We start from the raw sequence: 17,566 nt of genomic DNA on the forward strand, positions 1-17,566 counted from the left end.
CCTTCCTTTCTTCCTTCTTCCCTCCCCCTCTCTCTCTAGAGACAGGATATCTCAGGCTGGCCTCAAATTTAATATAAAACTAAGGATGAGGATGAATTTGAACTTCTGACCCTGCTGCTCTCACTTGCTGAGTGCTAGGATTACCGGGGTGTACCACCTGATCAGTTTAAGTGGTGCTGGGACTTGAACCCAGGGCTTCATGAAATGCCGGGCAATCACTACCAATTCACTTACACCCCCAATTTCATGACTTCCATCTTCAGAGAGAAAAATGAGCCTTGGGAGGATTACCTTCACATCACTTAGAGAAGGGAACTTTAGTTCGGGCAACAGAGGGGAGCTGACAAAAAGGAACAATGAACAAATCTGGAAAAGCCACGAGTATGTTGGAGCACCCTTTTGTAACATGGGGAGCCCTTGGTAACAATGGGATGGCTGTGTAGCCCTTAGGTCTAAAAGGGCAGGAGCAGTGACCAGCAGAACCTGGAGAGGACAGCTGGTTAGGGAGAGCCCAGACAGGAGCTAAGGCCCTGGATGGAGAGAAGTCCACAGAAGTTGGAGGGCCAGGTGAGTAAAGCCCCCAGTCTTGCTTGGCCAAACCCAGTTTTCTGCTCATGACTCCAATGGTGAAGTTAGGCTGCAAGCTCTCCTATGAAACCACCTCTTGGGATTGTGAACAAGGGTGCAGATGCCTCTGACAGGGCTCTCCATCCTCCCTGGACACTTCTGCATCCAATGCCTCCTCTCCACCTGCCTCCTGTAATCTCCATAGCTCTCCTGGAGGTCTCTGATGCAGGCTCCAGTCTATCTGTTCTTGAAGATACACTCTTTGGTTGCTGATCTTTTTCCTGCCTTTAATACCTCTCACTTCTCTGACTGAGTCTCCCACCTATATCAGGTGAATTTGGCGTCAGGATACCATGACATAGAGTTTACAACCAAATCTGGGGGAAGAATTACTTCCACGTACAGCTTAGTAAAGTGCTTGCTATGCAAGCATGCAGACTTGAGCTTGATCCCCATGTAAAAACAAATGAAAAATCAAAATCTCAGTGCTGGGGAGACAGAGATAGGAAGATCCCCTGAAGCCTGTTAGCCAGGCAATCTGGCCAAATAGTTCAGTAAGAGACCCTGGCTCAAAAAATAACATGCACAGCTGGAGAGATGGAAAGAGGGGCGGCTCAGCAGTTAGGAGTACACATTGCTCTTGCAGAGGACCTGAGTTTGCTTCCCAGCACCCATGTTGGGTGGCTCACAACTGCCTGTAACTCTAGTTCTAGGGGATCTGATGCCTCTGAGGCTACCTAAACACACACACACACACACACACACACACACACACACACACACACACCTCCACTGCCTACGAGCCAGAAGCTTACTGACTTCCCAGCCCACAAAGCTGGCTTTTGCCCTGACCACCCTGTGACCACTCAGCTTTCATTGGCTGAGCTTTCTTGGCAGATCCCAATCTCTCTTTGGGCTGGGGTTCCACGGGACTTTATCCTTGGCGTCTCTTCCTGTTAACTTACTGTACTCCTAGAGACAGTCAATAAATGAATCATGTACAAGTCTTTTCCAGGTCTTTTGCTTTGTTTTTGAGATTGGGTCTCATGGAATCCAGTGAGAGTGACTGACCTTGCATTCCTGACCCCCCATCTCCTGCCTCCCAAGTGGCTGGGATGACAGCAGGCATGTGCCACCTCAACAAGCTTCCAAACATGCAAGCCTATATATCCAGCCTTTGCTGGTCTCCTGACATCTCCACTTGGCTGTCTTCCAGAAACCTACAAGAACTGAGATGGAATGGCTGCCTCCCCTGCAGATTTGGTCTCCCGCCTGTCTTTGTAGGCCCCCAAAATGTAGCATCCTTTTTCCTCAGTTTTCCAAACAGGACAGAGGGGTCAGCTGGCTCCCTGCTGCCACACCCTTCTCAGTGACCTTACTTTTCTCTACCTTTGTCTCTCATGGGCATGGGCCGGTCCAGGCTCTGACTCTCCATCCTCCCATGACCAAGCAGGGTGCCCTACCTGTCTCTCAGTAGATGCACTGTGTCTGTTTATCTCTCCGTGCTACCCTCAAATGAAGCCACTCTCTCTACAAGCCCTCCAAGGCTCCACCTAGCACCACCCACCTCTCCAGGATCTTGTCTCTGCTCTGGAAACAGACTGAATTTCTTACGGCTCATTCTTGGAGTGGTCAGAGCCTCCTGTGTTCCTCTCCCTTTGCCACACTTGCCCAGGAAGAGGGAGAGAGCAATGTCAGGTGACCTGGGACTGCTAGCAGCCCCTCTGTCCTCACTAGGGATGCAGAGAGTCTCCAAGGAGAGAGTTGTTGCCTGCTAGGCTGTCTGTTATCTCCTCTTTCCCTGATCTATTCTTTTTCCATTTCTACCTTCCCAGGGGCTTCGTAGTGAGTCCTAGGTTTTTGTATTGGCTAAAGAGGAGTCCTCTAACCTTAGAGAAGACTGCCGGGAGTTGCCTGAGGGCATATGAGGGAGGCAGTTATTGGTCATTGCCATTAGGGATACCTGGTACTACAGGAAAGGTGGGGACATGACTTGGGAGGAGCCTTCTCTTGATTTTGAGGTCTCTCATTGTCCTAAAGCTCACCAAATTGGCTAGACTGCATGAGCAAACCCGGATCTGCCTGTCTCTACTCTCGTACTAGGATTTACAAGCATGACCCAGTTGATGAGAAATTCCAACTTGACAGCCTAACTAGAGGCTTGGGAGTAGATGAGACCGCAGGCCCAACAACAGCTGGAGGGCACAGGGTGCTGAAGGAGGCTCCATTTTGAATACAGAGCCAAGCTCTTTGGGCCTCAGGAAAGGGTCACTCATCACTGTCCTCACACCCTGACCCCTGCCCCGGTGTTCTGACTCTCCTAGTCTTTGATTGAGTAGGGAGGAAGAGGCCTAGATCCAGGCCAGTCCATGGGGATAGACTGAAGGAGAGGCGGCATTCTTTGAGTGTTAATGGTCCCTGAGCTGGGCAGGAGCTCAGTCCCCAACCTAGCTAAAGACAACAAACAGTTCCCAGGAGGGATTTGTGTACGTCCTGAGAGTCAAGGATTTCCATTCTGATGGGGGGCTCTGTAGCCTCATCTTAGCTCTTAGCAAAGAAATTCCCCAGCCTCCTGACCTCAAGGTATCATTTGGAACAGAGACCCCATCCCCTCCGTCTTCATCCATTCCAAGGGGGTCCAGAGCTCAGCCTCCTGTCCACACCAGAGACAATTAGGAGGCATGAGAACAGGGTCTGCTGCATTCCCCACCAGTGAGCTGGCACTTGGTAAGTAAGTGCATCAAGTCTCTGTTCAGAAGTGCCTACACCAGAGGCTGGGGAGAGAGTTCAGTTGGCAAAGTAATGAAACCAACTTTTAAAAAGCCAGGAGGCTGGGCATAGTGGTGAATTCCTTTAATCTCAGAGACCGGTGAGTCTCTATGAGTTTGAGGCTAGCCTGGTCTACATAGTGAGTTCCAGGAGAACCACTGCTGCTGCTGCTGCTGCTGCTGCCACCACCACCACCACCACCACCACCACCACCACCACCACCACCACCACCACCACCACCACCACCACTACTACTACTACTAAGCCAGTTGTGCTGGGTCATGCTTATACATCCCAGCACTAGAGTAGAGACAGCAGATCCTGGGGTTTGCTCAGCCAGTTCAGCCAATTTGGTGAACTTTAGGACAGTGAGAGACCTCAAGATCAAGGTGGATGGCCCCCGAGGAATGATACCCAAAGGTGACCTTTGGCCTCTATACACATGTGCACACATATGTGCACCTGAATGCTCACAAACCTGTACATATACAAAAAAGTACTTACAACAGCCACTGGCCATGCTGGGGCCAGCATCTGCCTCCTACATGATTTCTATCCGTATCAGCTTCTTTCTCTGCAGGGCTGGATGATACTCAGTGGTCCCATAGAGGAGGGCAGGCCTCCCTGTAGGGACTTCTAGGAGGCAGTTTGGGAGAGAAACCAGGTCTATCAGGAGGTGATAGGGTTTCTATTGCTGTGATGAAACACCATGACAAAAAAGCAAGTTAGGGTGGAAAGGGTTTATTTGGCTTATTCTTCCACATCACAGATTCATCAATGAAGACACTCAGGGCAGGAACCAGAAGCAGGAGCTGAAGCAGAAGCCATGAAGGGGTGCTGCTTATTGGCTTTCTCCCCATGGCTTGTTCAGCCTGCTTTCTTTCTTTCTTTTTTTAAGATTTATTTATTTGTTTTATGTAAGTATACTGTCACTGTCTTCAGATACACCAGAAGAAGGCATTAAATCCCATTACAGATGGTTGTGAGCCACCATGTGGTTGCTGGGAATTGAACTCAGGACCTCTGGAAGAACAGCCAGTGCTCTTAACCACTGAGCCATCTCTACAGGCCTGCTTTCTTATAGCACCCAGGACCATCAGCCCAGGTATAGCACCACCCACATGGACTGGGCCCTCCCATATCAATCACTAATTAAGAAAATATCCTACACACCATCTTAATTTTCTCAATTAAGGTTCCCCACCTCTCCTATTCCTATAGCTGTGCCAAGTTGACATAAAAACTACCCCACATAGGAGGGGCTCTGAGAGAGTTGGGAGGGGGCGGAGTTCCAGGACTGAGACCATACACACAGAAGACAGACATCACGTCTGTAGTTAGCTGAGATGCCTCCTAGGTCTCCAGGCCATTGGCAGGCTGCGGTGGTCCCCTCCTTCACCCTCCAGCTTTGTGGGCTCACACAGCACAAGAACCTACTGAAATCCTAGAGCGTTCCAGCTCCTGAGGGTAAGCTTTTCAGCAGTCACAGGGCTTCTTTTGTGATTCCATCTTTTCCCTCTATTTTTATTTGTGTAGGGGTGCAGGGGGCTGGGGACTCACATGCTATGTTGCACATGAGGGGGCACACAGCAATCAGATGACAGCTCTCAGGAATCCGTTCTCTCCTTCCACCACGGGTTCTGAAGATTGAACTCAGTGGCTCTGGCTTGCGCGGCAATCCTCTCTCCTGGCTGAGCCATCTAAGCCAGTCCGCTTCTGTGGTTCCAACTCTCTTCTTTTTCCAGCTTCCTGCCCTCATATCGTCCTCCTCTTTTCCTTTGCCCTTTCCTCTGGGCCTCTCCAGAACCCTGGGCCTGGGCCTTCCTTTGGGGACACTTCCACAGAGTCCCCAGCTGCCTTTACTTGATCCCTCTGTGTTTCTTCATTTCTCCCCTCCCACTGCCCTATAATTCACAAAGCCACACCTGTTGTTTTAAATCCATGTTTATTGCCCACAGCCCATTAGTATGACATAAATCACATACATTGAGACATTTTCTGAGGTTAAAAAGACAGTCTGAAGTCCCTAGGTATGCTGAGGCATACGTGTTGAGCCTCACTCATACCTGCCCAAGGCTGGAAGCTTAGCATGGACCTGCCTCCCACTGGCTCGTCTCCTCAGAGCCCCACCCTTCTCCAGACCAGAGACTTTCACAAGACAGCCACAATCAGGAAGTGAGACAATGTGCAGACATTTTGGTTCGGTGGCCATCTTGGCACCTTGGACTTTTGGTTCCTATACTCTCAAATTGCTTTCCAGAGATGGAAGAGCATCCTTCGAGGGAATGTTTAAAAGTAATCAGAGGAGAGCTGGCCAGGACCATCAGGGCTGGAGACTTGCCCTGACTGCTGGCAAAACCACACCCAACAAGAGGTAATCTATGCTGCCTTTTCTCCAGGCCTCTTTCCATCCCTTAGCCTCAGCAAACAGGGACATTTGCATTCACAGAGAGCATCCCTTATGGATTTTATGAAGTCAGAACAGGGTTTAACAGCATGGCTAAGACACCAGTCACCATCACTGTGGACCACAAGGACCATCTATCACAGCAAATCCAAAGGAGCTGCCCCCTCAGCTCACCTGGGCTGAGGGTGTATTGGAGCATGGCAGAAATCACTCCACACCCATAACATACCTATGAGGGGTACTGAGGCCACGGGGACAGCCAGCACAGAGGGAGAGCTAGAAGAGCCCCTGGAGCAGGCAGGCCTGGGTGAGGGTGGTTTTGGTCCCAAGAAAAATGCATAAGGACAAGGTTCCAGAACAAGTGGGAACAGAGAAAGCTGGACATGAACTTTTCAAAAGAGGCTCCAGACAGATCTAGTCTGCAACCAATGCCTGGAGACCATGGTACCAATGCCCATGTTCGGCCCAACTCGCTGCAGCTATACCTGCCTTAAAATTGTGGCAGAGAACCTGGGACCTTGTCCTTGGTGCCCCATACCAGCCTTTTACTGCAATCATAGATGTTCACCTTCAGCCTGACCACTCCTGAGTCAGGTTCCAGGATCACGAGCCAGGCCTCCCATCCTAGCATGGACAGATGAGGGCTGTGTAAAGATCAGTGTATCTCCTCTCTGTGGGTCCTTTGGACCAGGAGTCACCCTGTTCGGCCCCACCCAGACCCTGCCTCCTTAGGTAGAGCTATCTCTTCTTCTATGGCCTGTACATGACGAGATGGAGTCAGGAGGCAACAGCAAAAGGCCCCAAGTCTGCAGCAGTGAGGAACGGCATGTGGTATGACCTCTAAGCTCAGCTCAGGCATCCATACTGCCTCCTCCACAGCCGTGTGAAGTGTTTGGCACAAGTCAAGGTTTTTCAGGATGTGGGAGAGTCCATACCGAAGGGCAAGGTCCTTTTGTAGGCCAAGTGCTCGGCCATTTCCAGAAGGGCCTGATGCATTTTCCAGCCCAGAATCCACCTTAGAGATATGCCTGAAATGTGCACATCTGAGTGAAGCAGGTCGAGAAAAGCCAAAGCCTTGGAGGGAACCCCAGTTCAGTCCCTTGCTCCCAGGCAGGGAACGGAAGCTCAGAAATGTGGGCGGCTTGTCCATTGCTGATGCTACCTCTCAGGCAGTTGCCAGGGATCTGGCCTTGTATCCTCAGGCAGAGACTCCTCTATGGCAGAAAGGTGTGGGATGTGATAAACAGCTTCCGTGGCTGCAGACTGGACCATAGTGGGCTCAGACCACCTTTGTCCCAGAGGGACACTCTAGCTTCTTGTGGAAAAGAACCTTCCCCACAGAGCCCAGACAGGACCCTCTCCATGTTCCCACAGAACAGTGTTCCTTCTTGGGGATCCCTGACTAGAGCTGGGGTGCTCTCAGGGGCCTGGAATCAATAAGAGCTCCATAAAAGGTGACCCATGCCTGGGGTCACTGACTTTCACTCAGCTGTGGGGTGGGGAGGATACATTCAGAGCCTGGTGTTCCCGGGGAATTTTCCAGGGCTCTCTCTAGTGCTCCTTGATTGAGGGAGCTGATTCCTGAGAACCTTGGTTATGGCTAGTTCATCCTGTGAGGTGCAGACCGTCTCCCTTCCCTTCCCTTCTCTAACCCAAGGGGCCCATCGGCCCTAACCATTATACTTCCCTCCTATCAATCCAAACCAGTTCCCAGGCTCCTCTGGCTCCCACCACCTGTCCTCCTGCTGCTTCTGGTCAGCTGCAACCAAGGCTCAGACTTGCTTCTAATGAAAAAATTAAAACAAACAAAAAAAAAAAAAAAAGAGGAACATATAAAAGGATACTACTTCTACCCCAGGAGCACTCTACAGTTCTTTAGCTCACGAGAAATTGTGCTGAATGGAGTTTAGCCGACCCCATGTAAGGCCCAGAGATGCACTTGATTCTTTTTGTGTAGGAAATGTGTCAGAATTCCACTCCCCTATGTTAAAATGTGAATGGTTAGTCTCCCTACTGATGGAGGTTGACTGCTTTCCAGGCAGCCCCTCCCTGCAGATACAGCTCATGAGACTTCTTTCCCCACCCCGAATGCCTGGCCTGGATAGTGCTGTGTTCCCAGGCCGGCTGATCTTCACTCACAGCCCCTTATTGTACACCACTGTCCGGCTGCTTGTAGCCCTGGCTATCTCAGGCTCCAACTGGGAGGTTTCAATCTGAGGAGAGAAAGAGAAGAGTGCAGAGGTGAGGAGTGCCAGGAAGAGAAGCACAGTGGATCTAAGGCCTGGCCTGGTACCCACAGTTCTGTCTCTGCGTGGTCCCTAGCCACTAACCTATATGCCCTAGCAAGGGATATGCATGCTTTTTCTTCTATCAGCTTAAGATTAATCTCTTTGTCTAGATTTTAGGTTTCCCTCATTGCAAATACCCTAGTTCCTCTTACTGCAGGCACATTTGAGGACCCCTTCTAGTCCTCCTTAAGCCTTTTCCCTGGCAGTACCCCATTCTCTGCTCTCCTGGACCAATAATACTGCAGGTCTCAGATACTCTATCTCTGTCACACACACACACACACACACACACACACACATCTTAGGGACCATTACTTCAGCTCCTTCCTAGCCTCAAGGGTCCTTTTAGCTCTGATTGGTAGCCTGGCTTTACGGATCCCTGCCCACACACCTACCCTTCCACTTAACTCATGAAGATCCTCCCAGTCCACCATTCCCGACTTCAGGCAGAGTCTTGGGGCAGGTGGCAACAGTTTCCTCAAGGCACACTGCCTGGTCTATTTCATCTCTTGTCCTCTACAGAGGCCACATTCAACCTTTGGGGTCACTTCAGCCGCTCACCCTCAGCTTCCCACTCCTGAACTGCTGAGCCTTCTTACTTCAGTGGCACTAGTGGGGAGCTGCTCTCAGATGCCCATCATCAAACCCAGAGCCTACCACAGCCTGCCCCTCCCTCCTGCCCTCCTCAGTGGCTGTCCTTTCCCCTTGGAAGGCAGACACCCACCTCGCTCCTCCTTCCTCTGCCTCTGCATGGCCCTCTCCTACATACCCTTCTTCTCTCCCAACTTTGCTGTCCACAGTTTCCTACACATGCCACAAGAGCCTTGCATCTGAGGAAACTCCTTTCTACCATGTCAGGCTTGCCTAGGGCTTGGTGTTGCTTCTCCCCAGCAACAATGCTTCTTTAAATTGTCCATTCTGGTCAAATCCACCTGCCCACCTCCCACTGGCTTCAGCCCACAGCAAATCTGGCTCTACAAAAACCTCTCTTTCCAAGGTCAGTTACCCTCATTTCACAACGCCCACTGGCTGCTTCTTGGGGTACTTGGGGCTTGGTCTGACTGGACTCTTGGTGCCTGTCATGTCTCAAAAGTGTCCAGCTGTGGTTCTCCTCTGAGCCTTAGGCCAACAGCTGACTGCTGGCTAGTCAAAGATGATAGATGCTTCATGGGTGCATAAACTCAACCATTCTGAAATAGAATTGAGCCTTTGCCCCAGTCCAGCTCCATGTTGTGGACAATAACACCTTTAACTGATGGCTGAATGACCATGGGCCCTCTTCCCTCCCCTTTCCTCCCCCTCCTCTCCCCTCCCCTCCCCTTCCCTTCTCTTCCCTTCTCTTCCTCTCCCCTTTTCCTTCCCTTCCTATCCCTTGGCTATCCACTTCATCCCACTGTCTTCTGAACCTCAGGTCTGGTCACCCCCATCCGCACTAAAAAATGGTTCAGCAGCTTGCACCCATGTCCTCAGTTCCCACTGCTACATTCCCCATTATCTTGAAGACACAGGACATATGTACCTCTTTGGGTTCATTATACAAACCAGGCTGCTCCCTGCCACACTTCCGGTCTGCCTGGACTGCTCTATCTGTTAGAGGCATCCTCCCACCCCCATTCCCATTCCCATTCCCATCCTATTTTTCTATCTTCTGTCAGTTTTATAGGCCTAGATGTAGACCATAGCTCACCTAGGCTGGGTAGTACAACCTTTCTGGCCCAAGACCCCTGCATTTCTTATTGGGGGGTTGACTGCTCACACATCCTCTACCTTTCCATGTCAGATCACAAGTCCTCCCCCACCACACATACACACACACAACCCGGAGACCTGTAGATCTTGTTCATTCTGAGACCTTAAGGCCTAGAACAGTGCTAGAGTCTCTCTGGTTGAATTAATGGATAGACAGAAAGTGGGTAGCAAGCACCTAAAAATAGATCATTCCCTAAACCTTTGGCTCCAGGTTGAGCCAAGGGGAAGCCTGGGTTAGGCCAATGAGGGAGATGTACTCTTAGTGAGGGACTCCACCCATTAGCTTGTCTTGTGCCTCAGGCAAGATCCCAGAACTGCCAGGCCTTTGTGTTGTAGCTCAGCTGAACCTGATCCTAGGTTCACCCTATATATAAAACCAAGGAGGCTTTAGGGTGGCACAGACTAGGGAAACTTCAGGGAGCTCAATCAAACCAGGGTATGTAGGTCAAGGTCAGGCAAGGGGGAGTTGGTGAGGGTTAGAGCTGGTGGGCTCAGAAGAGACCCTGGAGAAGGGGCACCATTCCCCTGGTCTCTTCAATACCCTAACACTCTGGCTACTTGAGACAGCCAAAGAGAAAGAGCTACGCTCAGGACCCGGGACCCCTCTCCTAAAACTGCCTTCTCGTGCCCCACCCCTCTCCCCTGAGTCCCCCCCACCCCACTGGCTCCCCTCGTCCCCATGCTGCCACTGACACAATGCACAGCGCCCACGCTTAAAAATCTAAATGCTTTTGAAAATGTTTAACCTAGTTAGACAAATTAGCAAAAATTTGTGCAAAACAATTTAGGTATTTAAAATATTCAATGTTTTTAAAAAACTGGAAAACTGTTCTTAGCTTTCAGCTGCAAAAACCAACAAAATATAACATCCCAGCAATCTTACCATGAGGTGTAACATAACCCTTCGGGAAAGCTGTTAAACAGCTACCGAGGCATCCTGGGAAATAGCACTTCATTTATTCAAATGCACATATGTCAGGCTTTTGCACCATATGTCATTCCAAGCTATTTACAGTAATAATTAAATCTTAATCAACGTTTAACCTCTGTAAAATGTTTGAAGAATCCTAATCACCCTTCAGACTGCACTAATGAAGGAGAAATATATAAACATAAAAGGAAAACGATGCATAGATACCACACTGGAAAGAACAGTAATTGCAAAATTGTATTTCTTTTAAATATAATCAGTAAATGATGTAAAGTAAGCCAAGGAGTATTTTAAGTTAAGACATCTTGGATGTCAGAGGTGTGAGCAGCTAATTTTGTTCTGCTACCCATAACAGATGTAGCATATTTTATTTTAGTGCCATTATTAGCAGCTCCCCATGCAGCTTTCACTGAAGCACTGAGGCCCGCATTAAAATCCTAGAGGCTGCTCACCACTGAGGTGTAGGACCGAGGCCCAGGGCCGTGGCCTGCAGGGCCCACTCCCCATAGAACCCAGCATCTCCAGAAGACCGAGGCCACTCCTTCATGGCACCCAGACGCCCCTGGGCCCCCACTGAGCTGAGGGTAGCAGGTAGAATGGAAACACATGTAAGGGGATGCAGACAGTGGAAGCCTTCTGGGGGAGGTGGCCCAGGCATTCTTGGTTAGGGTCTTGGGGACAGAGCCACCATTCCTGTTCATTTCTATTCAGTCTGTGTTTATGTTCATGTGAGCCAACACCACACACTCAGGCTGGGTGAACAGCTATGGACAGGGCCAGCTCACTGCCCTTGAGAAGCTGGAAGTCTAGGGGAGGAGTCAGAAAGTGAAAGCAGATGGATTCCTGAGAGACAAGCAAAGTACCATGGAAACTGGGTAGAGCCTAGGGGTTAGCATGTACTGAGGAAGGAACAAGGAAGGGAGACTTCTCAGAGGAGGTGGGCCAGGAAGAGAACGGAAGATTTGGATCAGAGAAGGCAGGCAATAACTGCTGGATGAAGGGGAAGAAACCGGCAGGTCAGTCAGCATGTGCTATGGAAAGGAAGAGGGGTGGTAGTGGTCCCCATGGACACATGGAAGGATAGTAAGATGAGGGTAGGGTAGGCAAGACATCTTAGGCTGTCTGGAGGTGTCCGCCATTATCTGAGAGAATCGGGGAGCCATTAGGTGAGCAGGAGTGGGCACACCCAGGTTTCAGAAAGGTCCTTCTGACCATGGCAGAGTGGAGGAAGGGGGATGGGAAGTGAGGAGGTAGGAAGCCTCCCAGAGGAGCAGCTGTTGGAACCAGAAAGTTCTTAGGTCCTGCTTTCTGATGTTGCCCATGGAGGCAAGAGGGAGAACGTGCCAAGGAGCCTTTCTGAAGATGACATCCATAGAGTTGATGACCAATTGCATGTGGGGGTGAGAGGGAGGTGTTGAGGATGACTGGGCGGTAGATGACTCCTAATTCTAGCTCATGAGCTGGGTGGTGGTGGTGGTGGTGGTGGTGATGCCATTCTCAGAGGCAAGGAATATGGGAAGGGGGGTGGGTTGGCCATGCTGAAGCTGGGTGCCTGTGGGTCTCCTGGGTAGTCTGGCCTGAGGGACAGATGGGCCCAGGGTTCTGGGCCCTGGGCAGGAGGGAGATGGATGTGTGCACACAGCCAGCGCCTCCAGAGTAGGGGAGCTTGCCTGGAAGAGCAGATGGAGGGGAATGGGCACATTGGAGGGGTGGGGAAGGGAACGAGCCCATGAAGGCAGCCTTAGGCAGCCAGCACGAGCAGCTGAATATCAACATAGGGTACCAGACACCTCAAAGCCCTGGGTACCAAGTGACTGATGTCCCACAGTGGTCCCAGTGACAGCTTTAGCTGCTCCTGGCAGCTAGACTATGGAGAACCCAGACTTCCCAGACCCAACTCAGTGCTGACCTCGGGTGTAGCCTCTTACTTCATGCTGAGGCATGGCAGCTAGCCACCTGTGACAACCCCTCAAGCTCTCCAGCCATGGCAGGGTGTAGGGCTCATGATCTACGATCTTCAGGTCTCTTGTGTGAGGAAATCACTGAGGGACCTCACGATTTGGGCTCAACTGGGAGAGGCCAGGATAAGGACCCTAGTGATGCCTGTGTCAACAGGCCACCATTTCCTCCTCTTATCAGGACCAAGTACACCTGTTGCAGGTCACCTTTCCAAGATGAGGGCAGGAAGGCAAGGTCCATCAAAGGAATTTGGGGTGCCAGAGCCTCAGAGAGCAGGAGTTGCAGGGACCTGGATGGCTGCTCCAAAGTAGTGATGCCTACCGTGAACACGCCCAGCCTGCCCTGAAATAAACACTACCACCCCTCATGGGCCTGCTTTACTCAGCCCCATCTCCATCCTGAAGACTAAGCTCAAACCATGAAGCCCCTCTCAGAAGACACGCCCTGAGCACCACATCCAGTGTCTTCTCATAAATGCCCCACAGCCCAGCTAGCTCCAGAACCCCCAGCTCCCTACAGCTTTCCTTCATGGCCTGCGAAGGGTTAACCTTGAGTTATTTGCCTTTGTAGCCAGACACTCTGTGTTGGGGTGGGGGCCAGGAGCCAGGAATGCACTGGGGGCACCTCTGCCTTCCAGCCTGGGAGCACACACACACACACACACACACACACACACACACACACCTGCAGCCAGGCCCAGTGGATAGTTTACATATTTGAACCGGGAGCTAAGGTGCAGAGACATAAACAGGAAACTGGATCCCCCAGCCGTGCCCCACTCTCCCTGGCTTTTCCCTACTACAAAGCGCTCCCTCCTCCTGCCTCTCACTGCTGGGGCAGGCTTTTCTGCCTCCTTTTCAAAGAGAAGGGCAAAGGGGTGGGACATTCAGCCTGACCCTGTGACACAGCCTAAAGCCACTTCCGTGCCTGCCCAGGGGTCTGGGCCTCTCTGAGGCAGGCAGGTGCCATAGCACTTGACATAGGTTTCCAAAGCCTGACTAGTCCACTGAACAGTCAGCCACATCCTACTTTTGCAACCAGAACTGAGACAGCCTTGAGTCCTGCTTGTATACACAGAACACATCAAGGCCCACCTCTGAGATTGATCTGAGAGTCTTTGAAGGGCCAGGGTAAACGGGTACAGGAGCAGCTGAGCCCCGAGCTTGGACACCTGAGCACCTGGGTTAGGCCTCTGGTACTGATGACAGACTCCCAAGACCTTCTTAAGGAAGGTCACCCTCCCGCTAGCCATAGTGGCACATGCCTATCATCCTAACACTTGGGAGGCGGAGGCAGGAGGATGGAGAGCTCCGGGCCAGCCTGGGCTACATAGCAAGCTCTGTCTTAAACGAAATAAAACCAGATTCCTCAGCAAAGCCATCTCCCAGACTGTCCCTCCCAGAGCCTTCTAGAATACATCATTGAATTTGGTAGACAGGCTTGGCTGGGCAAAGTTTCCTTCCGTTGAAGGAAGAGCATGCCTGGCCTGATCAAAGCCTCTTCAGGCTTTCTTTGGGTTCCTTGGATGCTCGTATGAGTCTATGCTATGTCTGCCTCCTCCTGCATGGGTCCCCTGGTCTCATGCCACACCCATGACTGTGGCCTTAAGCATCTCCAGCACTTGTTTAAATCTTCATTGCATCTCTGGTTGTGGACTCCAGCAGGAAGGGGGACAGATTGCAGTCCCCACATCCATACTACTGAGAGCCCCCTCGAGATGGCTCAATATTCCAACTCAATCAAACTGAATTGAAGCCCCCCATCCCCCACCCAATGTGGGGGCTCCTCCCCTGGACTTGGTAGACCTAGCAAGGGCTCCAAGCCCCATTGGCACTTCAGAACTTTACACTGTTCCTGGGTGCCCTCTGGTGGACTGACCTCAAAGCCTTTCTCCCTCTTCTGTCTTCTCAGCCTTGAGGCCTCAGTTTCTCCATCTGTACAGTAGGGATTTTTTTTCTAGGACAAAGATAACATCTAGAAATGGGGGGGGGGTCCTAGGAGGAAGTAGAAACTCACATGATGCTACAGAGAAAAGATGAGTTTGTGGACATTGCCCAGCCCTAGCCGATAAGCCCCCTCACAGGGCTGGGCTTCCGCTGTGTAGTTCAGGCATGCACCAAACACTTTTCATTTACTGCTTTTCACTCAGTGGAAGTTTTGCCCAGCTAGGCCTCCACTCTTGAAATCAGTAGGGTATTCTAGAAGGTTCTGGCAGGGAGACCTCAAAGAGACAAGTTGGGAGGTAGCTTCTCTGAAGCCTATCATTGAGAATGTGCGCACACTGGTGTGTATGCACGTGTGCGGGCCTGTGTGCACGCATGGGTTAGGATGGGGGTGTGGGGAACAGGCAATATGACAGGTGGCGTTGGCGTTCCTGGGATCCAAGTGGCTTTGCCATCCCCGTTTGTCCCTCCTGGGGGGTCCTGTGGGCAAATTCCAAGAAAGCAGCGGGCGGGGAGGCGGCAGATTTCTGACAGCAAAAATAGCCTGCTTCGGCTTTCAGTGGGGATTGATTAAAGCAAACGAGAAAAACCCCAAACAAACATCACATAGCAAAGATGGATGTGAGACTGGAGGGGAAGAAACTCCTCTTCTAGGGACAAGGAAAGGTAATGTGGACTCAGGAGGGACACAGCGCCAGACATTTGCGTCTTGCCTTGTATCGGTCCTGGAAGAGCAGAAGGAAGAGGAGCCAACAGAGTCAGGGCGAGCCCAAATGAGTTAGGTCTGTGCCAGGTGCTGATAAAGAGTTGGGTTTTCAGCCTTACACGGCAGGAGGGAGAGGTCCTGTCCTAAGGTGGGAGATGGGACCAGAGCTTATATGTTTGAGGAAGGAAAGATTCTGAATATCTGGGAGAATGTCCCAGGGACATTCTAGAAGATTCATAACTCTTCCCTGAATTTTGTTCTCAGAGAAAGGGAGACAAACTGGGGAGGGTCAGCTTCTGATGTATCACAGTGGTCCACCAGTGCTACTACTTTCTGTAGGGCTGTTGAGGGCAGAGAGTGGTTCCAGTACCCAGGGGAGGGACGTGTTCTTGCCTCTGGGTTGGGGTATATTTTGTTTCTTAACTCTGAAAACTACAGAGGGAGAAGAGGTGAGGAGTAGGGGCTGAGTAGGGAGGGAAAGTGGCCCTAGGAGTTACTTTACAGGCTCCAGAAAAATGCTAAGGACCGCAAGAGGGCTTCAGCCTTCCTCCCAGCATGCCTCAAGCCCTGGAGGCCCTCTAAAGCTGAGCTGGGAGTGGTTAGGGTGAGGGCAGGGATGGGGTGGGGTGGGGTGGAGGAGGGGTGAGAGATTAACAGGGCTGATTGATGCCTTTTCTAGCTAAGGTGTTCAGCAGAAGCTGGAGTCTAGGGAGGAGGCATCCATCTGCTGAGGGGTCAGGAAAGGCCAAAGGCCAGGGGCCAACAAAAGACAAGACAACAGACAGCACAAACAGGCCCAACAGGAAACAACCTTCTGGCTGGTGAACATGACTCCTTGCCCCCAGGAGGCCTCTGCAACATCCTTCCTGCCACAGTTTAACTGCTCAGGGTCTGATCCTCCTCTCTAGCCCTGCCTTAGTGTAGCTGGGAGGATGGGGCCCAGGGGACTCTGAGGAAGGCGTGTTCCACAGCAGGCTAAGGGCCCTGGCCAGCCTCCTCTTGGCATCATTCAGCTACTACTCAGAGGGCAAACCCTCGCTGTGGGGAAAGGCAGGCGCCTAAGGATCAGCTTGAGACTTCGGGTATCCTGGCTGCCATCCTGCTCCTGATCCGAGCACCTGCCTCTTATTTTCACTTCCAGGTTCCTACAGGGCAGACACTGGAAGAAACGTAGTTTTAATACTTGCTTTCAGCTAAGGTCTCAACTGGGGCCATATAGGGCTCAAGCTGGGAAAAGCCAACCAGAGGGCAGAAGAGATGGCCCGTGATGGCCTGTACCCTCCAATCCCCATACACACCTAGAGGTAGAGATTAGCCTCTCTCACACACACACACACACACACACACACACACACACACACACACTCCAGCGTCCCCAGACAAGCCCCGCCTTCTCCTGTGGACACATTTCAACCTCACCAAATCGGCTAATTATTGACAGTTGGTGAAGAGGAGATTTCACTTTTTCCTCCTGTTAAACTGCTCCTAATTAGCTCCCTGTCACCAAGCCGGCGCCCGCCCGCTGCAGTCCCCGTTCACAGCGCCTCATTAACCTTTCGCTCCTCTCCTGCCGCCTGCCAACAAGATGAGGACAAAACCAGATTGCGGAACAATAGCTCCTGCTTGTACAGCAGCCCCGTTCCTTAGCCCCGGAGCTCCCCAGGGAGCATCGGGGGAGGGGCAACCTGGATACAAGAGAGTCCCAGGGGACTTAGGAATTAAGAAAGGCAGAGGCAAGGGTGAGTGAGGCTTGGCCAGTGCACTGCTTCTTGCTCCCTGGGAGACCTGAGGCTCATTAAACCCTAGGGTTGGACACACTCCCAGGTAGAGAACAACGGCTGTCAGAACTGGAAGGGCATTTATCATTGCCCAATCCAGACTCCAGTACAGCCAAGCCCATGGACCCAAGGCCCGAACACTGGATGTCTCCCAAAAGCGTCCAAGACAACAGTGTACATGCAGATGAGACAGAGGTGACCAGGCTTGTCTTGTTTAGAGGCCTAATCTTCACAGAGGATAGAGCCAGAAAGGACACCATAAATTGGGACCTCTTCAACTAGAGATCTCTCTACAACCTACCCTACCTCAAGGGGCCTTGGGGCAGGCCATAGCACAGCCCCTGGCTTTACCTCCATCATAACTGTTACTCTCAAGCTGTTACTGTTCAGCTTTTTTTGAGACTAGTTCTCATGTAGCCCAAGCTACATGGTGTTCAAACTCATGATGTAGCCAAGGATGGCCTTGAAC

General features: G+C 51.4%; 1 protein-coding gene across 4 annotated transcripts in view; it reads right to left on the bottom strand.

The window, feature by feature from the left end:
- Positions 1 to 5,264: 5,264 nt before the first annotated feature.
- Sfxn5 (sideroflexin 5) overlaps positions 5,265 to 17,566 on the bottom strand; it is a 120,682-nt gene continuing 108,380 nt past the window's right edge. For 3 of the 4 annotated variants that reach the window (XM_031382370.1, XM_031382368.1, XM_031382371.1), the window contains one exon: positions 5,265 to 7,956. In XM_031382370.1, coding sequence (XP_031238230.1) covers positions 7,879 to 7,956 — 78 coding nt within the window. In that variant the 3' untranslated portion in view covers positions 5,265 to 7,878. The remainder of the gene's footprint in view (positions 7,957 to 17,566) is intronic. The other variant, XM_031382369.1, reaches the window with a different exon arrangement.

This window comes from Mastomys coucha, unplaced genomic scaffold (assembly GCF_008632895.1).
Source record: "Mastomys coucha isolate ucsf_1 unplaced genomic scaffold, UCSF_Mcou_1 pScaffold20, whole genome shotgun sequence".
NCBI lineage: Eukaryota > Metazoa > Chordata > Mammalia > Rodentia > Muridae > Mastomys > Mastomys coucha.